This window comes from Vigna angularis, chromosome 3, assembly GCF_016808095.1.
Source record: "Vigna angularis cultivar LongXiaoDou No.4 chromosome 3, ASM1680809v1, whole genome shotgun sequence".
Taxonomy (NCBI): domain Eukaryota; kingdom Viridiplantae; phylum Streptophyta; class Magnoliopsida; order Fabales; family Fabaceae; genus Vigna; species Vigna angularis.
In genome coordinates, this window is record NC_068972.1 from 14,540,932 (window position 1) to 14,567,246 (window position 26,315).

General features: G+C 33.1%; 4 protein-coding genes across 8 annotated transcripts; 2 read left to right on the forward strand and 2 right to left on the reverse strand.

Moving 5' to 3' along the window:
* Positions 1–7,986: 7,986 nt before the first annotated feature.
* On the forward strand, positions 7,987–8,612 carry LOC108345384 (uncharacterized). Its single transcript, XM_017583981.2, has one exon. It carries the CDS (start codon positions 8,081–8,083, stop codon positions 8,471–8,473), a length of 393 nt encoding a protein of 130 aa, XP_017439470.1. The 5' UTR covers positions 7,987–8,080; the 3' UTR covers positions 8,474–8,612.
* Positions 8,613–10,886: 2,274 nt separating this feature from the next.
* Positions 10,887–12,727, forward strand: LOC108345143 (uncharacterized). The gene has a single exon (XM_017583719.2). The coding sequence runs from the start codon at positions 11,480–11,482 to the stop codon at positions 12,464–12,466; it is 987 nt and encodes a 328-aa protein (XP_017439208.1). The 5' UTR covers positions 10,887–11,479; the 3' UTR covers positions 12,467–12,727.
* A 149-nt stretch (positions 12,728–12,876) lies between these two features.
* On the reverse strand, positions 12,877–17,968 carry LOC108344834 (uncharacterized). Of its 4 annotated transcripts, XR_001833587.2 has the most exons (10): positions 17,682–17,967; positions 17,386–17,561; positions 17,206–17,300; positions 16,810–16,875; positions 16,580–16,662; positions 15,218–15,264; positions 14,496–14,574; positions 14,247–14,392; positions 13,146–13,174; positions 12,877–13,033 (listed from the first exon to the last, which is right to left on the reverse strand). XR_001833587.2 is itself a non-coding variant. In XM_017583344.2 (8 exons), the coding sequence occupies exons 1-8, from the start codon at positions 17,754–17,756 to the stop codon at positions 14,312–14,314; spliced, it is 702 nt and encodes a 233-aa protein (XP_017438833.1). In that variant the 5' UTR covers positions 17,757–17,967; the 3' UTR covers positions 14,130–14,311. The 4 variants fall into 4 exon arrangements, 1 of the variants encoding a protein (XP_017438833.1); XR_008247940.1 differs by lacking the exon at positions 12,877–13,033 and having other exon boundaries at positions 13,157–13,174; positions 17,682–17,968; XR_008247941.1 differs by lacking the exons at positions 12,877–13,033; positions 13,146–13,174 and adding an exon at positions 13,202–13,674 and having other exon boundaries at positions 17,682–17,968.
* Positions 17,969–19,365: 1,397 nt separating this feature from the next.
* LOC108345914 (zeta-carotene desaturase, chloroplastic/chromoplastic) lies at positions 19,366–25,988 on the reverse strand. Of its 2 annotated transcripts, XM_017584768.2 has the most exons (14): positions 25,438–25,982; positions 25,128–25,252; positions 24,770–24,904; positions 24,537–24,609; positions 24,356–24,429; positions 24,069–24,173; positions 23,559–23,803; positions 23,389–23,476; positions 23,241–23,283; positions 22,998–23,154; positions 22,728–22,856; positions 22,118–22,190; positions 20,678–20,842; positions 19,366–19,725 (listed from the first exon to the last, which is right to left on the reverse strand). In XM_017584768.2, exons 1-14 carry the CDS (start codon positions 25,601–25,603, stop codon positions 19,561–19,563), a joined length of 1,743 nt encoding a protein of 580 aa, XP_017440257.1. In that variant the 5' UTR covers positions 25,604–25,982; the 3' UTR covers positions 19,366–19,560. The 2 variants fall into 2 exon arrangements, with proteins under 2 accessions (XP_017440257.1, XP_052730632.1); XM_052874672.1 differs by lacking the exons at positions 19,366–19,725; positions 20,678–20,842 and adding an exon at positions 21,104–21,689 and having other exon boundaries at positions 25,438–25,988.
* Between the last annotated feature and the right edge of the window lie 327 nt (positions 25,989–26,315).

The window sequence follows — 26,315 nt, forward strand, 5'->3', positions numbered from 1 at the left end:
TAGTCACGTCAAACAAAAATTAACGTCATTCAAAAATAGAGACTATTTATAACAGTTTCAAAACTATGAAGACTAAAAACAATCAAAGTTTCGAGTAGGGACTAAACCCAAAATCGTGTGATACTTAAAGGACTAAAAACATATTTAACCCATTATAGAAATTCAATTAAGTCCAAAAAATAATATAAAAATCAAATTAACAACTGAACATTTTATTAAACTAATACGAAATTACTTTTCAAACTGTTACACGTTAAATTGATTTAACATATAATATAACTTGATTAAATAAAAAATAATATAAAAATATAAAAAAACTCCAAAATATAAAACCAAAATAGTTAAAATTGATTTTTCATAATTCATCAATATCAAATCCTCTCATCTAACCTATAAAATAAAACATCACACTTTTGTTAGCTCAAGCATTTTTAGTAAATGAATGACTCAATTTGAAAGTCAAGTCTCTTCCAAGGATGTCAGGTTGTGGAAATTGAACACAAATCTCTCCCATAAACTTTTTTCTTAGGATGTGTAACCTCCAATTTCCACATTATTGTGATCAAAGACCAATTCCTCCTTCTTACTTCTTCGTGGGCTACAACACGCATCATCATGGAAACAAAATCCAGATAAATGTTTTGAAACCTATGTCACAACCACTCAAATTATTTTTACCTTTAATTTATTCAATTTATTTCTACATCCCAACCCCGTTTGTTGGTATTTTTATCACGTTAAATTTAACATATATTATGCTAATTCAATATTTTTCTTCTCTATAATTTATACCATGGTGAAAAAATTATGACATTGTATCCAAAATTTGCTATGCATATAGAAAAAATATATGCATCAATACAAAAATATAGTATAACGTCCGTGTTTTTTGGTCTTTCACGTCGAATTCGGGATCGACGTAATACCATAAGACGTTAAATTCATGTCGAATTTAAAATTTTGACGTTAATTGACGTTCATTGACGCTGGATATAGAACAATTCGACGTCTCCAATAGAGCAAATTAATGTCGAATTTTGTTAATGTATGACGTTAATAAACTTTTTTGTTTTTTTTAATTAATTGTGATCCTTTGTGATTTTTTTTTACAACTCTTCGAAACCTGAAAGCAGAAAAACAACAAATGTAATCCAGTTTTTGGTATTTTTATACAACATGAACTATGAATATATAGTGTAGTACCAATAATAAACAACAACAAACAATAAACAAGTTCAACAAAACAACAACAACAAACAAGTTAAACAAATAAGTTCTTCAAAACGAAAATGAAACTAATCTTTAAAAGGTGGGTTCGTCAAAATAAAGTGTTGTCACTAGTGAGAGAAAAAGTAGAATGCGCCTATGAAAGACAAGAACACGAAAACAATCGGTCAAAACAAACGAAAATCATAGCTAAAGTAGTTAATCAACATGCATTTGTATCAAATGAAAAAAAGTTTACATGTGATGGTCGTCAAACTTCGTTCGAGAAAAGTTTGAGCAGAGAGGATGGTCTCGCGCACTGAGATAAAGTGAATGAATTTTGAACCTCCCGCTCAATTTTTTATTGAATTCACTAACCTTTTTGTTGGGGTACAAACAAAGTCCCACATTGGATAAAAGAAGAGTTGGACATGAGTTTATATACACATAGATACCTCAATTAGTAAGGGGCCTTTTGGAGTGGTACCAAAAGCAAATCCGTGAGGAGTTGACCCAAAGCGCATAATATCTTACCAGTGTGGAGATATGTATGTATATTGAACCTCCCCAATAGTGGTATCAGAGCGAGGTTCAGTTCTGGTGGCCGGGCCCAGATGAGTACGTCCTCCCATGATTAGGTGGAGCCAGGCAGGTGGCCAGTAGCTGATCTAAATTTATCAGCTTCTCCATGTATTACTTTTTGCACTAAACTGGTTTGCCTCTGCTATCACATCTCTACTCAAGATGACTTTTTCTTTATTTGGATCGAAGAGCTTATAAGCTCCTCTAGAGTGATAGCCAATGAATATCATTGCTAAACTTTTATCCTGCAGTTTTGATCTTCTCTAATCTGGTACGTGCACATAGGCAAATGATCCAAAGATCTTAAAGTGGCCAACTGTTGGCTTTATGCCCGTCTACACTTCAAGCGGTACCTTCCCTTCTAGCTTTTTAGTTGGACACCTATTAAGCATGTAGACAGTTGTTGACACTGCTTCTCCCCACAGAATTCGTGGCAGTGCCTTTTCTTTTAACATGCTCCTGGCCATGTTGAGGATTATTCGATTTCTCCTATCTGCAAGCCCATTGTGCTGGAGTGTATACAGTGCAATGACTTCATGAGTTATTCCACACATTTGACAATGGTTCTCAAATGTATTAGAAGTATATTCTCCTTCCCCGTTAGTTCTGAGAGTCTTTAAGTGTCTTCCACTTTCCCTTTCAGCATAACCTATGAATCTCATAAAGACTTCCAATGCTTCGCTCTTCATTTTGATTACATACAGCCATATCATTCTGCTATATTCATCAACAAAGGTAATGAAATCCCTGTTTCCAGCCATTGATGGGACTTCAATTGGTCCGCATATATCTGAGTGCACAACCTCTAAGCAATCCTTTGCTCTCTTGTGCGAATGTGCCTTGAAGAATCTTCTTGGTTGCTTTCCAGCCAAGCAAGTTTCACACACCTTTTCTGGTATACAAATGTTAGGCAATCCAATAACCATTTTCTTCCTATTCAGTTGTTGCAGACTTCTGAAATTTAAGTGACCATACCTCAAATGCCACAACCAGTTTTCATCCTTAACCTTTACTGCAGACATGCACTGACAGTTCTCTATTGCTTTCATATTGATTTGAAAGCGGACAATATCTTACCAGTGTGGAGATATGTGTGTATATCGAACCTCCTCAATAGTGGTATCAGAGCCACTGGTTCAATTCTGGTGGCCAGGCCCAAACGAGTACGTCCCCCCATGATCAGGTGGAGCCAGGCAGGTAGCCAGTGACAGATTCGCTAGATGACTCATGAGAGGTGGATAGCTAGAGATGCTCAGTGTTGACCATGGTGTGCCCATGGTGTACTCGGGGATAAAAAGACTAAAAAAGACTTCCGCAGTAGGGAAGGAAGGAGACCATAGTCCTTTGTTTGAGGGAGGATGTTGGGGTACAAACAAAGTCTCACATCGGATAAAAGAAGAGTTGGACATGAGTTTATATACACATAGATACCTCAATTGGTAAGAGATTTTTTAGAGTGGTACCAAAAGCAAATCCGTGAGGGCTTGACCCAAAGCGGACAATATCTTACCAGTGTGGAGATATGTGTGATTTAGTATTTTAATGTGAACGCGTGATATTATTTAGTGATAGTGATGCAAAATATATTACCTACTTAATATAAACTATACTTATTCTTACACTATTGAATAATATTTGTTAAATAATGATATTCAAAGACACTATTAAAATTAACTTTTTGTTGTCGGATGCATTATATTTTAAAAAATTGATATATAACGATTTTATACTTAGTTTATATAAAATAAATTTAAGGCAGTTTAAAATTACTTGGATTGACCTATCAAGAATTCAAGTAACTGAGGTTTCATTCTGGTTGTTGTTTTATACTCACAAAAGTTAATAATATCTCACTTGGGTATATGAAATTTCAAAAACATTCTCCAACATCAGAAAGATTGTCCAATAAAAAATATTGCTTCCCAAAACAGTGCAAAAAAGTTAAACATAATTTAAATGGAATTATTGCAGTGGTGAGGGTGTAAAGTATACATCCAAAATGCGTTACTTGCAAGTGACTCTTCGTTATGGGCGCACATACATACATATCTAATTATATGGTTTATTGAATTTTTTACACAATGCCCACATCACATTTTCTGTCCTTCACCTGTTTGTGAAAAGTTCCAGCTCAAACCATTAGTTCTCTTCATCCTATAGCCTTTTCATTTCCACCAGACAGTTTTTTCAGAAACGATCAGTAGTTTCCAAGTGTTTCACCTAACTGCACGCGATAGAAAGTTAGTTGTATCATTTCACTATAAAATGGAAAAAACAAATCAGTAAATAGCAAATATAGTAGTTTGTTCTTGATTTTATTTGAATCAGTGACCTTTTTTCTAAGTTGTTTTTATTTTATTGTTGCCCTGAGCTTACAGTTGTCTGCCTTGACTTTCCTTTTATAATGGCATGGCATCGCCACAAAAGTTGTGATCTGATAAACTTATCTTCATACTCTGTGAGTGAGAAGGAAAATAAAGTTAAAAAGAAGAATAAATTAGTACGTGACAATTGGATTTGTCCCCATACCAATTGATTTATATATTTATATTCTTGATAGAGAAGGCACATTGACGAGTATTATAGTTTACAAAAACAACCTTAGCATTTCCTCCTTTTCCACTCTGTCTTCCTTCTTTTCAATCAAGAGACAACTACCACTTACGCTAATGACAACATAACACACCTTTCATCACAAAAAACACCAAATCATTCTACATAATCAAAATCGAGACTTAGCTTAATGCCACAGCTTGTGTTAAGTTAAACCTAATTGGTCGCCAACACACCAAGTGGGCCATTTTGTTTTTTATAACAGTGACAATAACAAAAGGTTATTTATGTGATTCAACACATAACAGAGAATCCTCTAAATTCAACGTAGCTAGGGTGGTAGGTATTGGTGAGAAGTGAAAAAAATGGACCATCCAACATAAATACTGGAGTTGTGCATACACACTGACACACTTTGTCGAAGGAATTTGTCACTTTCTTCAAGAGAAGAAAATATATGTCTAAAATCTCTGTGAATATGTTAAATAATGAGTGTGTGGATTACACGAGTCAAAGAGGAGAGGTGATTAGGCTTAATAACAAAATGCAAAGTGAGAGTATTCTGAATTTTGCAATTAAGTAATTAGTGCTTTGTAGTTTCACTTTTATAAAATAATACTGCCATCATTATTGTACCTGTTTTATATTCAGTATTGACAGATCGATAAGTTCACCTCTAATACCGTGTTGTGCAGAGCAATAAACATTTGTTTTAAAAGTCTATCATAAATTTAATTAGAGCTTTAATTGAGCTGCTATTCTACAATCCAATCCAATTATGTTACATATATACTATGGTATTCTTAATATTTATAAATAATAATTGAAACAGGCTTATCTTCTTAATATTTCATAAGTTATATTTATTAAAATATAATTTTATTATTGTGTTTTGTTTTATATGAAATATATCGATCGAAATTAATTGTCATTCATGGACAATTAACAGATATTAATAGGTCAGATTACCTTACACTTTACAAATATGCGATATTATTGGGTTTGATTGCCTAAAAATCTATTGCACTAATGGTTAATCAATGGACTTAGCTGTCACAAATCTTGTAAATATATAATTGATGTCCAGGTACAATTATCTTTTTCTACATAATAAAACAGTGATCTCTCTTTATGAAACATATATGACTTGAGGGTCAGAGAACAACTCATTAAAATGAATTGCATTCTCAGAGAATATTAAAGATCGAAAAAGAACAGAATAAAGAAGGACGACCGACCCTCATATCAATTTAACCGAAACAGATTTTTATGATATCAGGTCAACTTTTAGACTGATTATATTAGGTTGGTGTGTTCATAATGTAAATAAGTGAAACACAATATAAAATTACATTAAACATTAAATCTAAGTGATCTAGATAACCCTGTAATAATGCAAAAAGCATCATATAAATAAGAAAAAAAAAATGCTTTCTACAACTATGTCGAGATACTAAGGATAAACACTTTAGTAGAAAAAGAAAAAGATGGATAAGAAAAGCAAAAGTGGTAAGTGGTGCGAGATAGTAGTGCCAAACTTAATAATCTTCTACCTATGCGACGCGTAAAAAGGAAGAAAAGAATTTTTTCGTGCCATTTAATAAAGAAAAAAAAATAAAATATATATATATATATATATATATATATATATATATATATATATATATAAAGATGAAAAAAAGGAATGTTTTTCTAATTTAAGTTCATATATGACATTTTTAATTATTAGATACAATAAGTTAATATATAAATGTTATCGCATGGTCACATTTTAATAAAATGTGAATAATTTTAAATTTTTATTTTTCTTTTTTTCAAAAACAGATCAATTTAAGATTTAAGGTCACTTTGGCTTTAGTTCATTTAAATTCATGAGTTCAACGAAAATAATCTAATTCAATTTAAACTACATCTTAATAATATCTATATATATCTATATATACAAAGGAGATATTCTTATGTCCATATTTATTTTACAAATTTATTCTTTAAGTATTTTTTTAAGTTAAATTCATCTTTTTATTAATTTTACCTTTTAAATAACTATTTTTATAAATTTAGTCATTTTTCTTAATTATAAAATTATCTACAAAAATAAATAAAAACTTCTTATAATCAGATTTCTTGTCTTTATAAATTAAAACCATCATTTTATTAATTTTATCTTTTTAAATAACTGTTTTTATAAATTTAACCTTTTTTTCTAAATTTGATTGTTTTTTTTTAAATTTAACTATTTTTTTAATTATAAAACTATTTACAAAATAAATAAAAAATATTTACAATAAAATCATACAATTATTTAAATTTAAATTTATAATAATAATAATAATAATCTATATATAAATGAGATTTTTTTTGTGTGTGTTTAAAGTTCTTTTAATAAAATTATCATTTTATTGATTTTACATTTTAAATAATTGTTTTTATAAATTTATCCATCTTTTTTTAAATTTGACCGTTTCTTAAAACTTAACAATTTTCTAATTATAAGATCATTTATAAAATAAATAAAAACGAATTACAGTAAATTCATAAAAAATTATATTTAGCTTTATAATAATAATAATAATAATAATAATAATTTTATTATCTTAAAAAAAATAACACACACGCATATGCAAATATGTTTTCAGTAGTTTTAATATGTTAACTCAATTTCATCTACACATTATTTAGGTTAATCGTTAGCTTAAATTATTTTTAAAATTATTTTTAAAATTATTTCTTTTTTCTTGTTATCTTATATATATATATACACATATATATATATATATATATATATATATATATATATATATATATATACACACACGTGTGTATCTTTTTACACATTAAAATTTTAATGAGAAAAAAGTTCGTTAATATTTTCACAATTAATAAAAATTATCAACTCATATTTTATAAGAAAAAAAATATGAAACTTATACTCTTTCCTTTCTCATAATGTTTTTGGTTCATTCATATGTCACTATAAAAGTTTAAAGTAATTTTAATTACCCTTATACCTTTTTAATAATGAAAGAGGACAATTGCAAAGAAGGAAATGTTAATGGAACAAGGAGAAAGAAATTAATTAATTAAAAACGAATGTGAAGAAATTAATTAATTAAAAACGAATGTGAAGAAATTAATAATAACAAGGAGAAAGTGTTCTTGAACTTAAATTTTACAATTTACACACAAAAAATATATTTAATTACATATATAACGTGAAAATTAAAGAGAAAGGTAGCAATTGGGGATTACTTGATAATTATTAAAAAAATAGAGATATAATTAGAAAATGATATAATAAAGTTTAAAAAAATGAGAGTAACAACGTGATCGTCGGAGTTGATTGGAAGGAAAAAATGACGAGAGAGAAAAGAAAAAAAATACTAGGAAGAAAGAATTATTAATTATACTTGTTTATATGTAAAGTATATAAATAGGCTCTTAAATATTTAGAAAGCTGAATGGTAGGTACTTTTACTTGATAATAAAGATCCACATAGAGAGACTGATGTTTTTCACCACACCAATTCAAACCATGTTCTTTTGTCAAAACGCAGCGTATCCTATGAAAACGACTTTGACTTGGTGCAGTGGTCTAAAATAAAGGGTAATCAACCATTGGAAACTTGAATTTAGGGCAACCATTACTTTGCATATATAAAAGAATGTCCATAGGAGTAGAAGAACACAACACTATAGCCGCGCACTCTCTTCCTCATACTCAAACCGTTCAATCATCAGAATGAGCATAGCGGTGGTGAACAGCTTCACCATAATGGAATTCGTAAATGAGAAGGCCAAGTTTGACAATTTCGTGGACGAGTGGTTTGCGACGGTGGACGAGAATGGCGACGGGAAGCTTTCGTGCGAGGAAATCCGCAGCGGGTTCGGGTTGCTTCTGCCGTTTGGTTCTGATCCTCCGGCACGGCAAGAGAACGAAGAGATATTCAAGAGGTTTGATGAAGATGGGAATGGCGCACTGGATCGGAAGGAGTTCAAGTCGTTGATGACAGAGATTATGAATGCTGTGGCTCGTGGCATCGGTGGCTCTCCCATCATTGTTGCTCTTGGAAAAGATAGCTTCCTCACGAAGCCTGTTCAGCATGAATTGGCCACATTATCTTCTTCTTCTTAGTCCTTTTTATATTCTTTCTTTACTTATTCCTATTCTTTTTCTTATATTCTTCTTTAACTTAGACATTTTCTTACCTTTATTTCACTATTTTTCATCAGGATATCTAATTATAAAACATTTCATTTTTTCCTCCTTTTGATAAGCGAGTCCAGTGCATTTTTAATCTTAGAACACTTAATTTTTTTTAAATTGATTTTAAATCAACTGTGTTAATTTGGAATCTGTCTAATTTAAATTATATAGTTATTGGGAAATATATTCAGTTCACCAAGGCTACTATAAAAAGAGGATCCGTAAATACTCTATTGAATCACGTCCTCACCGCTCATCGACTCATAAGTGCTCATCTTATTCACACTTTATTTTCTTATTTTTAGTACATGCTTGGAACATATGCACATGTATAGGTTTAGAACAAGTGAAAAATTTAATGAATTAATTTATGTTTGTTTGATTAATTATATATAAATTAATTAAATAATAATATTATGTTAATTGATGAAAAATTTCTTATGAATAGAGAGAATTAATCATCTTTATATAATTATTTTATGTTTTTGTTTCTTAATTTTTATGTAAAATTGGATTTTGTTTTTATTCAAAATTTTGAATAATTTTTATTTTTTAACTTTATTAATAAATGAGTTTAATGATGGTGATCAAACGACATTAAAGATTTATTAACGTGATATACAATTTTATCACATTGCGACAATGTTTTTATGTCAACATAAGCAAATTTTTAATGTTCACCAAAAGTAAATTGTTAAAGTTTTGGGATGGAAATGATTTAAAGTTTGCACTATGGATGAAATCGAATTTGATATAAAAATTATTAGAATAAAAATATATTTAACCTTCTCATAAGTTAAAAATCTTTTTTATTAATTTGAATTACATTAAAAACTAAAAATAACTCATAAATATTAAAAATTGTGTAATAGCTAATTATGTTTACAAAATTCACATAAATAATTATAGGTAAAATAGAATTAAAGATAATGAAAAATATACATAGAATAAATAATAAAAAAAATTGAATAAGTTAAAAGTTAGAATATAACTGAAATAACTGATAATTTATATGTTAGAAATTCTTAAAATAGGTTACTTTGAAATATTTATCAATTTTTTTTTGCGCTGATCAATCTAATTTATAAGTAACTTATAATTGTGTCAATCAAAATAATCCATAAATTAATAAATAAATTGTATCATATTTTCTAAGGAAAAAAAATAAGGCAATTTGATCTAGTGATTAGACTTAAAAAAATATTTCCTCTTTTAAAATAAATATAAAATATCTTATGGATCATAGAAAGTGCAAATTTAAAAGGCTATACGAATATAACTAATAATAAGTATATAACGTGTTACACGAGAAAACAAAAATTAATATAAAACGTACTAACATCCGTAGAGTCTTTGAATAATTTATAGGAGTCAGAATCACACTGCTTATAATATTGTAAGAAAAAGCTAAAAGAGTGATTATATATATATATATATATATATATATATATAATAATAATAATAATAATAATAAATTACTAATTTATACAAGTATATATGCATTCTACTGAACTAGAGCCATGGATAGTTAGACAATTTTCTTTAACAAAACATGTATATTTTTCTTCTCCATAACCTGAAATCTCATCAAACTAAAACAAGACTTTTCTTCTTCTGAATATCAAACGTACAACACGTATCCAAAAGTTAAAGTAAATTTATTTAGCTGGGAAAAAAAATAGAAATTAGGTTAAATATATTTTTCGTTCACAAATTATTGATTAAAATTGTGTTTCGTCTCTACTTTCTTTTTATACTTTATAAACAAGTGTAAACAACTACAAGATTTTAGAGTTTCTCTCTTCTCATTGTAACTCTCTTTGATGGTGAGAGACTTAAAGATGGACCTTATAATGTTTAAAGATATTTTGGAGAGTCATGCTTGTGCGATAGGATGTCGAGAGAGAAAGGATGACGGCATTCGTCACTTTAACAATTAAGAAAATTATATTGCTAGCGAAGACATTGAACATGTCAAGGTTTACATCGAAGGGTTTAACCTAGTCCATGATGATTTGAGATTTGAGGAAAGTTGTCATAGTTGAGGTTGTCTTTGGCAATTGTCTCTACTTGAATGTGTCTTTCATTTTGGATTCCGATGCTATTAAACTTTGATTCATTTAAGAAATGGCAATGATGAGGAGTAAAATTGTAACGTTATTTTAATATTTTATATTCTTTTATAAAATGTAAGAACAAAATTAATACATACTTTAAATTAGAAACAAAATATGATTTTAGTCTATGTGAACGAAAACATACGTAACCCATATCTCACATCAATTTTAGTCTTTGTGTGTCAGCTGATTAATAGAAAAAATAAATGGATATTGTGAAAAGACAGTTCTCATGGTCGACCCTTTAACTCCGTGCGAAAACAAAAGACAGGATCATTTTATGTCCAACGCTTGTGATATTAAAAGTTGAAACATCATAAAAGGGATTTATGACATCTCATTTGATTTCAAGGGAACTGAGAAGGGTATGCTTGAAAAGAAAACGGTCAAGGCATGGAAAGTTGTTAATTTTATCCCTTTCATTGGTTAATTTGAATGACTTGGAAAGTTGAAGACCCCAAGTGCAACCCAGCTCAACCGAGGGACAGAAGGCTTTTTAAGGTTTCTCAAAGGCGCAAATCAAGGAACCCAACAAACTGTATGTGAAAGGCTAACACATAAAGCCTCATCTTCTCCCTCTTTTTCTTTTTAATATCAACCAACCCTTGCATTTTCATTATTACTTCTATACTTTTCCCAACATCTCAAAACAACACAACCTTAAACCTTGAACACTAGTCCAAACAAATTTCCCCCTTAACACATAAAACCAACACACTCCTCCTATACTGATAGGAAACAAAGCTAACCAACCAACCAAACATTAACTACATGGTTTGAGAAAAACACACTTCCAAGAAGGAAGAAACAACACAACATGATCCCAGCTTGTTTCAGCCAACCCAACACACCTCCCAGTTCAAGCACCGCTCAAGCGCCCCAAAACCTGGTAACCTGCATATACCAAACTCAACTTTGCAACTCCCTCACCTACCTCACACTCACCTGGTTCAGAACACTTCTCTCTCACTCTTTAACCATTTACGCTCCTCACACCTTCTCTATCACCATCACTCTTAACCCTTCAACCTTCTCCTTCTTCCGAACACGACCAGGAGCCAAATCCATATACCTCACACGCCCTCACAAACGTTCTCAGAAAATTAAACTTTACTGGGACTTCTCTGGAGCACTGTTCAGTACTCGAAACTCGGCTGAGCCCGACTCATGCTTCTACCTTGCAATCTGCTGCAATGGCAAGGTTGAATTCTTTCTGGGTGATCTTTTTCGTATTCTTCCCTTGCAGCTTTCAACTCACCAAACGGGCGACCAAACTCTTGTGTCAAGAAGGGAGCACGTGTTTGGAAGCACCAGTTACGTGTCGAGGGGTGAGTTTATGGGTTCCAAACGTGAAATAGAGATTGAATTATGCAGTGGAGAAGTGCTGAGGGTGAAAATGGATGGTCAGGTTTGCTTGGTGGTGAAAAGGCTGGCGTGGAAATTCAGAGGCAACGAGAAAATCTTCATCGATGGTGTTGAAGTAGAGTTCTACTGGGACGTGTTGAGTTGGGTGGTTGATAGTGAAAACGGCAATGGCTATGGTGTTTTTGTGTTTCAAGTAGGTGATGGTGGGGCAGTGTGGCCTGAAATGGTGGGGCCAGAGAAGAAGTTGATGAAGAAGAGGTTGGTGGGACTCACTATGGCGTCGTCAATAGCGACTCTATCGCCGTCAAACTCTGGTGTGTTGCAGTGGACGGAGGAGAGCAGCGATGGAGGAAGGAGCTCGTCCTCTTCATCAACTAGGTCGTGTGGAAGCAGTAACGGTGGTTTCTCTTTGTTACTCTACGCTTGGAGGAGAGACTGAACTCTGAAATTTTGTAACAGGATTGCTTCATTGTTCTTTGGCATATTCATGACTTCACTTATGAAAATCGATTTTTAACTTGTTTCAATTAATGAAACTACTGTTTTCATGAGATTTCAACTTTGAATATTTTCCTGAATTGTAGCACAGTCCTGTATCTCAGCTTTCTGTATATCTTGTACAGTTTTTTTATCTCTTGGGAATTATTTATCTTAAGTTGTCTTCAAGTAGTATGAACAAAATAGCTCAATGGTTATCCGTTTCTAGTCCTCTGTGTGTATCTATCTATCTATATATATATAAAGATTAAGGCAGAGCAAAGTAGCACCTTGGATTCTCTGATTCAATAATACCATCTCACCATTAGACATCACATGGTAGGCAAAATACAGATAGAAAGGTAACTATATCTTTCTTTAAAATATCGGAGATTCTCTGCAACATGACTTCTTTATTTACTATCACTTTCTAACATTAAATCTACCCCTAGGCTTCAGAACTAGTGTGTAATGAATTTGGCATGCCAGAGAGGCCCAGAAGATCGGCAAACCTTGAGCAGGCTGGCCACTGAAATAGTAAAGCCACATTGTTTAAGATTTGAACTCCAAATTCGTATGTTTCATCCTACATTCTTCTAATACTAAATGAATTCAAATGAATCAACTTTCACATGACTTACATCCTGTTAACTCCTCGGAATCCGCATTGCTGCATAAGGAGTATTGTTTGGTCAAAAAGTAAGTACAAAGCCTTCATAATTCTCAAATGCAACTAAAATTGGTCTACTGAGCAAGTACTCATACTAAATCTACTAAAGATTGGGGATGGGCTATTAGGCTATTATGAATGAGGGTCAAACTTCAGTGTAAAGAGAAAATTCATTTAAGCTTTAAAGGCAGTAAAAAGTGATTTTGAACTTCATGGTTGTGCTGCAGTGGTCAGAGTGGAGGGAAAGGATAATGGAGTGTCATAGAAAAATTTGTTCTGCTAACAGCACTATGACGCTGAACTTATGGTCTAGAGATGCTCTGCACTAAACACTAATCTCACCCCACCATTATAGCAACAGATGCACGTCTTGTGGTACAAATAATAAAGCTGATCCATCAACTGATGATTTGAATCACTCCATACTTCTTAAAGGTACAGGCAAGTATGACCAATGCAACAAATTTAGAGTTTGTTCAGAAAAACTTCTCCATGAGTACCTTCAAAAGAAGAGGATTAAAAGGAAAAAAACAAACAAACTTCCTCATAAAAATAACTTATTTTATTAAATTATCTCATAAAACAAATTCAAAATTTGAATTTTAGCCTAAATATAAACTAATTTTAGTTCACAGAAATTTTTTTTATTTTATTTATATTTTCTTCTTTTATAAATAATTATGAAGAATTCAGGCATGCACTTTTTCAAACATGCACTTAATGGAAAAGGGAATCTTTTGCCTGCTCAACTTAATTTAGTGTACTGTCAACAATAAGTCTGTTTTCTTTTCTTCTGTGTCAGCTATGTACTTCTTGGATGACTGCCCGATTCTGGAATGCAGTTTTCCTTTCAAGAAAAAAAATACACGAACTAGAATTTCAAATCCTACAAATCCCAAAATCTCTTTGACTTTTCATGTTGCGTGTAAATACTGGCATTTATATAGACTGGATCTCAAGCAACCAATACACCATTTATTAATGTCTTCTAGAACGTAAATTTTCTGCAAACATAGGCGTATATTGCACTAACAACTACATAAATTTATAATCAATGTGAAATATATATTACCAAGTGACTCTGTCCAAAAGAGCCATTTGATGAATGAATGCGAAGATTTCATGAAACTCAACATATCAACCACCCGAGTTTAAGGAGAAAATCTGAAGAACTGCTTCAACTGCAGAAACATTCCAACTCTCAACATGTCTAACAATCTGTCAAACAAATAAGTAGCAGACACAAGTTAACATGGATCTCAAATCACATCAATTGGTGCAAAGGTCTACAACAGAGAGAATAGGATGCATTTTGACTGACTCTGTAATCTTCATTTAATTCATAAATTGTGCTTCCATCAATAGAAATCAGTGGCCTCCAAGGAAGCTTCAAGTTGGTCCTGCATATCACCCCCCAAATAAATTAACAAAGAAATTCAGAATTTTAATAGATGAAATCATGGAACGGAGACCAGGGATGTAACTTCAGATATCTTCTTAGGTAATGGTTCCTATTTAATCGATACATGGATACTTTAAAACCGATGGCCATCGTAGCACACCTGACAAACCTAAGGAATCAACTAAGACTATTGTGCCTAATTTCATTACACTGCAGTGCTACAAGCAGCAACCCATTAGGAATCAATTTAGTGCTAAACTATGTGTTTGTGTTAAAGGCCAAGGATGACAAATATAGAATTTTGTGTATATTCAAGAATATCACAAAATTATTTCTATAATGGAATTTAAATGTTTTTCTTTTATAAGAGTTTTATCATTCTTTGAACAATGTATATATAGAGCGAACCAAGATAGTCTTCACTGATTCAATACAGGTACAAATATACAACCATATGACCAGGTTGTACAACTGAGCTGCATTATACAGCACAAGATTAAAAATTAAGAAAAGGCTTTATTCAATCTTTTTTAACAACTCGTATATCAAGTTTTGGGTAACTCCTTAACTGAGGGAATACAAAGTGTTTGAAAAGAGAAATATGATGGTTCATTATTGCACACAAGGTCGGGGACAAGCACCTTAGTTTCCAAGATGCCAGCACAAATTTTCTGTCGGATTCAACATCCTGCATTATGAAACATATCATGAACTAAACGTATCTTTTGAGTAAACAGTGTAGCCAGAGAGGATAATGTCCTTTTGGTTATAGTAAGATCCAGAGACTGATTGAAAGAAACAACCAGCGCTGAAGTGTTTAGAATTTAAATAACAGAGTAGCGAGAGTTGTAATATCAGGGCTTTCAATTTTCCAAGAAAGACAACATATGAACTTAACAAAGAGAAAGATGACCGCATATAATCAAAAGAGAGAAACATATCTTTAAAGGGTATAAACCATAACACAAATGGGTAAGAAATGGTTTGAATTATCGAAACCATAGATTGAAAATTAACACATCTGGAATTGAACCACTTCAACAGGTGTAACCGAATCAAAATTTCTACGGTCAAGGTTCTCTATCATTCAAAATTTCAGGCCCGATATCTGCCAGTACCGAGCCTACTTAAACGGATAATTCTATGTCGGGAAACAGTGAAAGACACAATTTGCTATATCTAATAAAGCTTACAAGATTTTTAGATAAACTTGAAACCCCTCTCCAAGTAGTGCATCATTCTAGAAGCCTACATCTCTTACTCAAACGTTACAAGTAATGATAATCACTTTATCTCTCATAACAGACTATGTCACATCTCTAAGTATCGCGTGCTCCTTCGGCTATGAATATTGGTGGGGTGGGGTGACTCCATTTATGAATAGGAAGTGGTAGATATTAAGTGCCCATCCAGTTAAAAGGGCAATCTCCTTCATTTAAAGATAAATGTAGACTTCTCATAAGGCAAAAGATTGGATTCCAATAGCATATTACTTCATAATGGATTGGGAAGAAATCTCCCACTTTAGTTAATGTTTTGAAATTTAAATTGATTTTCTCAAAAACATGGAAATTCAAATTTGGTTTAAAAAATACAATTCTATTCACATCTCCAAAACTTGGACATTTTCTAAATATAACTATAGAATATCCAAAATCCAAACGCAAAAGAACCATCCAATAGTCTGATGCCAAGTCCCATGTCGCCCACCAAGTCCCCCCATTAGTACATTCTTCCAGGTGAGCGACAAAAGAAAATAAAATTTTCTGATCATGAACAGATCACTCTTATTCACTCCCAAACAATGTGAATCTTCTTAATGTGTAACCAAAACAAATAAGTTTAAATGGTTTTACTGAGGAAGATCTAAAACACTGCACTTTTCTTTTCAACAAAAGAGTGCCTTTGCACAAGAGTTCCAACAGAGAGACAATCTCTTATATATATACATTTAAAAGTTGTAGGACTAGCGAGTAAAATGTTAATGTACAGAGAATATCTACCTTCTCAATATTTTGTAGTATAATAGATGCACGGTCAAAGAAAGGAACAAGCAACTTCAGGTTTCGTGCGTATAACTCCCTACCTGTATGACCATGCATCATATAGCTTCAGTTGATTGAACATTGTTCAAAGTGATGTTTTCTTTTTTTTCTGTAACAAAAATAAGTGACTGTTGAAAAGAAAGCAGAAGAAGAGAAGACAAGCCAAGCACAAGGGCAAGAATTCTTACCACGAAATTTAATAGTTGGGTCTTCAAACATACAGTCCTCAGCATAAATTGAAGAAGTGAAGTTCCCTAGTTGTCAAACAAAAGTGAGAAATGCGTCCATTAATTTTATAGTTCATTTCTGCAAGCATGATCCCGCTTCATCATGCATGCAAAAATTTAGAGACAGATACCATACCAGAAAAAAAAAAAACTGATGTCATTATCGCAACAATAAAATAAATGGAAGTAAAAACACATAAGCCAGAAGATGCTAAACAAGTAAAGATAATGTTAAGAATTTATAGACTATTCAAAAGTCATCGCTAAAATAAACAGATTTATCATACACGGTAATGTTACCCAATGCTACTTCATATTGAGAATGCAAAAACTATTACAAAAGAAAAATTATGTTACCTGTTACGAAATAGGCGTTGTCGTAATCAGATTTGATGATACTTAGAACATCATCGACGGTCGAAATTGGGAATTCATCTCTCTGTTTCTCAAAGCTGCATATAAATAAGTGGGAGTGAGTAATCAGTACATATGTAGATGGTAAGTAAAGAAAGTTGGATATTGAGTAGGCATAGACACCTTGCTTGATCGAAAGAAGGAGAAAAAACCCTCAAGAGCTCTGTCACTCCGCTCACCACTATTTTCAACATCTGAGGGGTTTCACTTTCACTTTCTTTGTTCATACTTGCATAAATCTTCATGCTTTTGGGCACCTTAGTGTTTGAGTGCCTTTGAAGGCCGTGATTCCTTCGCAACTGCAATTGCAACGGCACAATATAAATCAGATAAGCAACAACGAATTTGAAAAACTTGAATTCTCCTCTATAGATATATTTAATTAGATTAAATTTGTTATCATGTAGTAATAGTGGTACCTGGTTGCGTGAAGGTAGTAGAGGTGTTCCACTGAAGCACCGTAGTTTCGCCATTTCCGAATACAAGTACACCATTATGATTCATATCAAACCGTCACCTGTTCATTTAGATTAAGGTTGTCTTCCCGGTTTACAGTTCCTAAGTTTTCTCTGTCGGAACACCAACCTAGTATTCGCTAAACTATTTGTGTGGACAAGGCTTCTCTTACTTTCTACGGATTTGGGTTCTCAATCGTTCACTACATCAAATCAAACGCGCCCCAGTTTTAGCCGAACGAAATTACTCCATTGCTCCATCTGTTTGTGTTTATTTTTACGTAAAGTTTATCCATTGTATTACCAATTTTTTTTAATTCAACATTAGTGTAAATGTATTTTCTAGCATTAGAGCACAGGAATTAAATGAAAGTTGTTATCCTCAACCCGTTAAAAACTAAGATAGGTATAATTTTTAAATTATTTAAATTATGTACATATAAAGTTTTAATTGAATAAAAGAATAAAAAAAATTTCGTTAGATGTTCTATTTTTCCGTATTCAAAACATTATATATTTTTTTCTGCTCAAAACTATTCCTTATGGATACATGGACCGTTGCTCCCACCATCACGGCATGCTTCGTGCATTTTTTTCAAATTTTTTTATTTTTAAAATTATTTTTAGGTTAAAGGTTAAAACTTTTTTACTTTTATCACAAATTTTTAATTTATTTTTTAAAATATAATTTTACCTCTCATTCCATTTCAATTTAATCTTTTTCTACCTGTTGTATCACGTCAGATATGGATTTTTAATTATCTTTTGTTGATAAAGTACATAAATTTATCATGTATTCGATTATACCTAATAATTATTATTGAATTTTAGTTAATTAATCTTTTACATTTAAATGATGAAAATTCATATATGATATGGATATGAGTAGGTAGAAGATGATTGACTTGATACGGGATGAGGTGCAATTGCTGTGTTTAGGGAATATGAATGAGGTAAAATTAAGGTTTAGAAAATAAATTAAAAATTCATGATGAAAGTAAAAAAATTTTAACCTTTAACCTAAGATAATTTTTGGAATAAGAGAATTTGAGGAGGTGGTGGTGGAGGGAGCAATGCTTGGATACCTGTTGCACTTTGGGCCCATAAAGATCAAGTGACCCAATACTATAATTGTCCCAATTTGCTTGGGAAATTTCTCCCTACACCCCTATTTTCCTCCCACTTCCTAAAAGAAATGCACATTTGGTTTTTTCTGTTTTTTTATTCAATCAATCTCCATTGGTGTTCTAACTTGTGATATCTTACTTTGGTCACTGAATTGACAAAGAGGTAAAGGATTTTAGATGTTGAAGTGAGTTAACTCAATAGTATAAGTTTTCCATTTTATTCTTACTGTTCATAATTATAGTGCATTGATTTCCACATTGCACTATGTTTTACCTGGACAGTTGAACTTTTTCCACTCTTTATAGAAGTGCAAGAAGAAATAATGGGAATCGAGGAAGAAGAATTGTTTTCATTGAGTTCTAAGGCCCACCAAAACAATGTAACTGGGTGGTCTTGTGTAAGTGTATGGTTTGCTTAGTTAGTCTTGAACACTTCTACTTAAGATCTAGTATTTAATCAATACAGAAAATGAATTGGCTTATCAAAACAGTTAATCGATTTTTAGAAAGCAACTAACTGGTGGCTATAATATAATTCGTATAGCTATTATTCATTTAAAAATGAGTGCATGCAACGCAATTGATAGACTATGAGCTACACTTTGAAACAATTATTTCTGTAAATACTTTTCGATTGAATATACATTCTAAAATGTTGCATGCGAAAAGAACAAACTTGCATCACGTCGACTTTGACTACCCCGCAAGGAAATTTCTCATACTAGGCTCAATTCATCTTTAGTATTTGTAAACTTTAGGTCGTCTTTGAACTCAGCATCAATCTCCTTCCGCAATGCCACTAATCCTTCCCCTGCATCACAGATATAGGCTGAAGCTTGTCTGCCAGACAAAGTTGCACCTTCCATGCTGTCTATGTAGTCCTGAACAAAAAAGAAAAATTCGCAGCCAGGCAAGTAAATAAATAATAAAAGTGAGTAGTATAAATGCAAGTCACATGTCACTACTGCGGTGAAACTGGAATAAACATACTGCAATTGCAGGACAAACACACCAATAAGAGCTCACTAAAATTTGACATGGGATCAAAGTAAAATACAGTTGATGGATAAAAAAACTTGAACGCAAATTTGAAAGGAAAGGTTAAATTAGTTCGGTAAATTTGACCGAGTATCTCATAGATGTGGTGTGGGAGTCCATAGTAAAAGCATATACTGATCTCTATTGAAGAAGTATGTACAGAGTGTATAAATATTTATTGTTGTATCCTCGTACAATTTTACACAGACCAACTTACTAAGTTAGGAGTGAAAGCCTTTTTTATCAGATAAAAGTATTTTGTATATAAGGAATATTTGTAGTGCTCCATCCTGTATACTACCAGAATTCTATACAAGAGAAAGTAGGAAATGTCTATTGCCTTTACCACTTTCCATGTGTCCATTGTCACTTCTATTAAAATGGTTTTTATCTAAAACATCCTTCCTTTTTGTTTATCAAACTGTTAATTAAACAAGAATGCCGATAAATTCATTAGAGTGCCAAAAGACACCAAGAATATTTTTTAATCCTGAATCCGGATACTGAAAGAAGAAAATACATAGTTCTCGGTAGATCGTGGAACCATCACAGGTAATCCCATTCAAACAAATATAGCAGCAGAAATTTATTGTCAGTGTCATAAAAGCTACTTCACTTTCTAATTTTTTTTTCATAGGTTATACCACAAGCCCGGGGGACCTATATAAGTATTTGTAGGTAACTAGTTGCTGTAGAGGGACATGAAAACGCAAAAAGCATCTTGATAACATGAAATTTTAAGGGTTATATGTGCCGTGTGTAGAAAAACAAACTATGCCAGTCAAGAAAGTGTACCTGTTTTGTGTAAGAGCCAGCAAGAAAGAAATTCTTCACTGGTGTCTTTTGATCTGGTCTAAATGGATCTTTGCCAGGTCCCTCACGGTACAGAGATTGGCCAATTTTAACAACTGAAGACCAAGTCACTTCCAAACCTTGAGATGATGGAAACAGTGCCAAAACCTGGTAGAAATTTTCAAATCAATGTGATGACAAAGAGAACTGAATATCTACCATTGACTTAAAAACATCTAAAATAGACTACAAAATTAAACATGTGACGTGGCTTATGATAGAAATAATATAAAATGCTATGTTGATGATTGCAGAACAGTCCAAACATGCATCAAATTAGCAGCATGAACAAATATGCATCAAATGAACAAGTACAAATTCAACCAGTAACATATTATGATGTATTCAAAGGATTGCTTGTAATTGTGTTTAGTCTGACATCAATGCTAGAACTCAAAAGAGACTTGATCATCATGACAATCAATAGTTGTTGTAGTTGACAAAGTCAGTATAGACAAAGTTTCGCTCATCAGTTTGGTACAGGTGTGTAAAGATGACGTGATGAGGAACTGGCAATACATGACAGTGGCTGACCAAGAGTTAGGTAGCATGTAGTCATCAAAGAAGGGTAGCTCAGATCACAGGGTCCTGTCAGAGATCAGCGTGACAGCTGCTAGAGAGAAAAATGCTCGAACGCTGTTGCAGTTAATGGAGAGCAAAAATAGATGATTAAAGGGCACAGCGGTTACTGGAGAAAGAAAAAAAATGCTAACAGAGTGCGCTGGTTGCTGGAGAGAGAAAATGCAGTAGGCTACAACGGTTGCTAGACAGCAAAGTTTCTTAGAGAGTAAAAATGTTCGAAGGGTACAATGGCTGCCCAAGAGCAAAAAATGCTCTGAGAGTGCAGCGGCTGCTAAAGAGAAAATTTGCTTTGGGGTGCAGTGGCTGCCGAAGAACAAAATGCTTGGAGAATGCGGCTACTTTTGGGGAGCAGAAGTGCCAAAGGGTGGAGCAGCTGCCAGAGAGTAAGAAAATACTCAGAGGGTGCAGTGGCTACTGAAGAGCAAAAATGTTGCAATGGTATTGTTTACCCAATAGAGAAAGTCAAAGTGACAAATTTAGGGTGAGTGCTTCCAGGGAAAAAGTCAAGGTCTAACAGCCGATTAGTGTAACAGGTCACCGAGTATGAGACCACTTTGATACCATACTAAAAGGATTATTCGTAATTATAAGTTATGTAATTGAATGTTGACTGTAATCAAACCACATCTTTAACAATATCATATGAAGTTGAATGCTTAGTTATCAAAATAAATCAACACATAGTAACACACCCCATCATAAGCTTCTCACTTTTGATGCACACTTTTCATGTCACTAATAAAGCAACAGTGAAAATATCAAAAACCAGAATAAGAGAAGTATAATTTCTTTTTAACCAACCTGTTTTGCTACCCTTGCAATGATTTCGTCATTTGGTAAGGGCATGTATGGATCTCCTGGCGTCAGAACACATCTGACAAAGGTATTAGCGTTATATACTTAGAAGATCAACACTAAATCAAATACTATATGCATGATGATGATCAGAATTTAAAACCATGAGAAATTTACTCATTAGGCTTCATTAGTGGGTTTTGGCTTGGTCCCCCTACTTTTGCATATCTTTTTTCTTTTAATTGTATTAAGAATGTTGTATATGATTGGTACAGGCTGTAGTGCTAACCTGGCTTAGCATTGCAAGTTGTATAGTGACGCAATAGCACTCTTTCTTTAGATTAAAAATAAAATCTGATGATGTATTTATAGCAACGGAACCAAAAGCAATTTATGAAGCAATGGGAACATTAAAATCTTAAAATATAGTTCAACTTTTCAATATTCTTGCACATATATGTCGTTTTTAATGTTCCATATATATAATAATTATGATTATGCTGACTGCAGAATATTCAAGCAAAGCACTGAAAATCTTTCTTAAAATTATATTCCCGATCGTTAATGAACTCATGAGTGAGAAAAATTTTAGAACTGTGAAACTACAAACACTTACTGGAGCAATGATCCTTGTCCCTCAATGTAATAATCTTCTGGAGATGAAAGCGCCAGGTCTGCAAAGCAAGAAAAATCTGCATCGGGTGTGTAGAGAAGATTATCCAAACCAACAGCTTTCTTCAGTTGCCTGCCCTCCAGATTGTAAGGGTGCATGAAGAAGTTGAACAGTAATGGTCAAAATTAAAATATATCAATCTTTATCGTCAAACAAAAGTACCTCACACTATAGTTTCTATGTGGACCCTAAAATTAAAATGCAGAGCATTACCTTGACTTTTCTAGATCTTGCAACTCTGTGACCCAACCATTGTATCTGAGTTGCACTGTCACTACAGGAACTCCAACTAGCTCATAGATGTTATTGAAAAACTGCTGTTCCCTCCACTCCGATGGAATTAGTCTCTTAATTCCGGGGACATCACAAGCTAGCATCGTTTAAATGACAGTAAATTGAAGATTGTTGGCAAAATAAGGAATAAATACGAAAACCAAGGAAAAGTAATCTACTAACCAGCAACATAAGCATCAGCTTTCACAATTTTCTTGGCAGTAGCCTGTGAAAATAAAAATTAACAAAGTATTAACTATAAAGATTTTGAGAATGTCACTTGTATTCTAACCAAGCATGTAAAGATTTCAAACAAGAAAGCAGATATCACCTTTGACATGGAAAGTCCTGTAACATAAATACTCCCATCATCCGTTTTGTCATAAAGTAGTTCTCTGCATCCCCACCTAAGATGGAACCTGTTCCAGCAGCATACGAGGATATAAATAGGGAGAAATTTGGATAGTCATGGTGGAAATATTCTAGTATCTAGAACCATACCTGCCCCCTCTATCCGTGATGTACTTCCTGATGGGACCACTCAAATAAACATCTGGTGAACCCTTCAACATTCGCAAAAGGGAAGCCTCAGTCTTTGTGGCAAACAATGCAAATATGGTAAGCATGCAGCGGGCACTGATATTATCGCAGTCAATAAACCCAAGGGCATAGGCAACTGGATCCCACATTTTTTGAATACTCATGCGTGTGCCACCTTTGGATAAAAACCAATCTGAAAAACTAATCTGTAACAAAAGCACAAATTGGTTAAAAGGACAAGTCTAGACATTGAGAAAGATGATAGACAAACACAAACAATACATAGAGAAACAGTAAACTTAGATTCCAGGGAAGTGAGTATTGGAATTTTTACTTTTTTGGTATATCCAGAACCTTCACAATTACTCCTATTGTATGTGTGTGCATGTTTATGAACACACAGAAACTAGGGGCACAGATAACCAGCAAGCATTAGTTGGAAATAGACCAAAAACTAATGAATCCTCTTACACTATCCAAATTCCTTATGTCCCTGAGTGCACCATCTGGATCAACAAGAGCTTTGACAACTGGACTCAGTGCAAGAGCCACGGCATTTCTAGCTTTATCATAGGTCTGCTCATAAAAAATATGTAAAGTTAGGTACAATGATAGTCCCACTGAGGAAAATCAAATGAACAACTATACATTTTTGTGGATTCAAATATATTATTTTCTAGTTCTGTATAATACCGATGAGTGACGACCAAGTCATGTAATTTAAACAAACATGATAATAGAATATACAATGTGATTACATTAAGCTGATTTGTGGTCAAAAATGCCCTTATCCCATGTATTGGTGCTCCAACTGGGAAGCGAAAATCTAGTTCTGTGCACAAAAACTGAAAGTTATGAACTTGCAATACTCTGGTGGAATTTGTGGAGAGACAAAATAATGAACAAAAATGAAGCAAGATATTGTAGCACAAAACATACCTCCAATTTGACCTCCTTTGTTAACAAAAGTGTGAGTGTGATCTTTTACAAGTAGATTGTTATTTGCACCCACCTATTTATCCAAGCATTGAAGAAGTTACAAACAAAAGGATACCACGAAAATCTACACAAAAAATAAAGTGAACAGTACATGTTTCACGGCGAAAAAAGAGGGAGGAAGAATCCAGGTTTTAGAGATGAAGAGTATATGACTGCAAGTGATAATAGCTTACCTTCTTCAACAATCGGAAAAGATTGTTGTAGCAACCAAAGAAAACATGCAATCCCATTTCAATGTGATTCCCACGTTTGTCAACAAAGGAGCCAACTTTGCCACCAATAAAAGGCCTCGACTCATATATATCCACCTGGGTGATAGAATTTTGAAGAAAACATATAATAAAAAAGAAAATACATCAGCTGCAATAACCCAATGCACTCAACACCTGAATTACAAAATCAAACAAACTGACCAACGATGAAGGAATAGTTCCCTTTTGCTTCAGAAGTAACTTTAAGACATAATATACCACATCATCCAATACGAAAATATTACTGTTAACAGAGAAACAGGAGGAGAAGGAAATAAACCTCGTGGCCTTGATCCAAGAGCTCCACTGCAGTTGACATGCCTGCAAGCCCAGCTCCAACAATAGCCACTTTCAGCTTGGGTCCTCGATAATGCTCAGGTTCAGGCGGAAACAACCCTTTTGGTGCTGCATAGTCAAAATTACAGTTTAACAAAAATTATCCAAACTTTGCGACACATCCCAGCCTTCAATTTCCCTTTCCTCCAACACTCCCCAAAATGAAAATTATTAGATAAAAAAAAAAGTGCTGAGATAAGTGTAGCATCGAAAATTGAATTTGGATTTCATAAAAAGAAGGGGGAAATACAGACCGTTAACGCTCATGTCGGAAACATTATCATCTAAGGAGCATCTAACCCGACACTTGTGGGTCTTTGAGAAACGGGCAGTGAAGGGGGAAAAGAGGGCAGCAGAGTCTCCTCCTCGAGTTGCGGAAAAGGAAGTAGCCGAACACTGAATCAGAGACGCCATAGCCATAAGCGTCAACAGAAAGACAACAACCGACTTTGTCGCAAAGGATGGAACGAGGTTGTGTTGTTCTTTATGCGTTAAACGAATTGGCGGAATCTGTGCACGTAGGCTGAAGAAGATGCCGGAATGGAAAATTTGTCTTGTAGCAGAGAGGATTGAAGATTGTGAATGGTGATCACACGCAAATTACAAGATGCATGAACTAGATTAATATAAATAATAAATAATGGCGATAATATTAATAATAATAATAATAATTGCAATTGAATGAATGTGTTGTTGCCTTTGCCTATTCTACTGGAATTTGGAAAATGGAAGTGCCATTGCCACTTTCCATCTTTCCATTAGCGATAGATAACGGACCCTCTCGACACACTCTCGCTTTTTGACTCTTCTCAAACTTCACTTTATTTTTCTTTTTTTTAATTTATCTTTTCCCTCTTATTTTCGCTTCAGACATGTCTTACGTGTCAGTTATTGGTAGCCTTAACATTTTTTATCTACTCATAACCTCTTCCTTCTCCACCATTCACGTTCTATGTTCTTCTTCCCCCTTCTTTTTTTTCCCACTTCACATCCAACTTTCGTTACGTAATATATTTAAGGAAACAAATTTTCGTTATTGATGTGATCGATAAATATATATGCAATCCTTGCCCCTGTCCATACATCAGCTTCAATTTCAGAGACCTTATTCTAAATTTATCTCTTACATTTT

Excerpts from the sequence above, each read along its gene's own strand:
- LOC108345914 (XM_017584768.2), bottom strand. The coding sequence starts at position 25,603 with ATGGCTATGGCGTCTCTGATTCAGTGTTCGGCTACTTCCTTTTCCGCA. Across the intron at positions 25,253-25,437 it reads TTCCGACATGAGCGTTAACG|CACCAAAAGGGTTGTTTCCG; the intron begins GTCTGTATTTCC and ends TTGACTATGCAG. Across the intron at positions 24,610-24,769 it reads TTTTCCGATTGTTGAAGAAG|GTGGGTGCAAATAACAATCT; the intron begins GTAAGCTATTAT and ends TTGGATAAATAG.
- LOC108344834 (XM_017583344.2), bottom strand. The coding sequence starts at position 17,756 with ATGGTGTACTTGTATTCGGAAATGGCGAAACTACGGTGCTTCAGTGGA. Across the intron at positions 16,876-17,205 it reads CAACGCCTATTTCGTAACAG|GGAACTTCACTTCTTCAATT; the intron begins GTAACATAATTT and ends TTTGACAACTAG. Across the intron at positions 14,575-15,217 it reads CTGGCATCTTGGAAACTAAG|GACCAACTTGAAGCTTCCTT; the intron begins GTGCTTGTCCCC and ends GGTGATATGCAG.
- LOC108345384 (XM_017583981.2), top strand. The coding sequence starts at position 8,081 with ATGAGCATAGCGGTGGTGAACAGCTTCACCATAATGGAATTCGTAAAT.
- LOC108345143 (XM_017583719.2), top strand. The coding sequence starts at position 11,480 with ATGATCCCAGCTTGTTTCAGCCAACCCAACACACCTCCCAGTTCAAGC.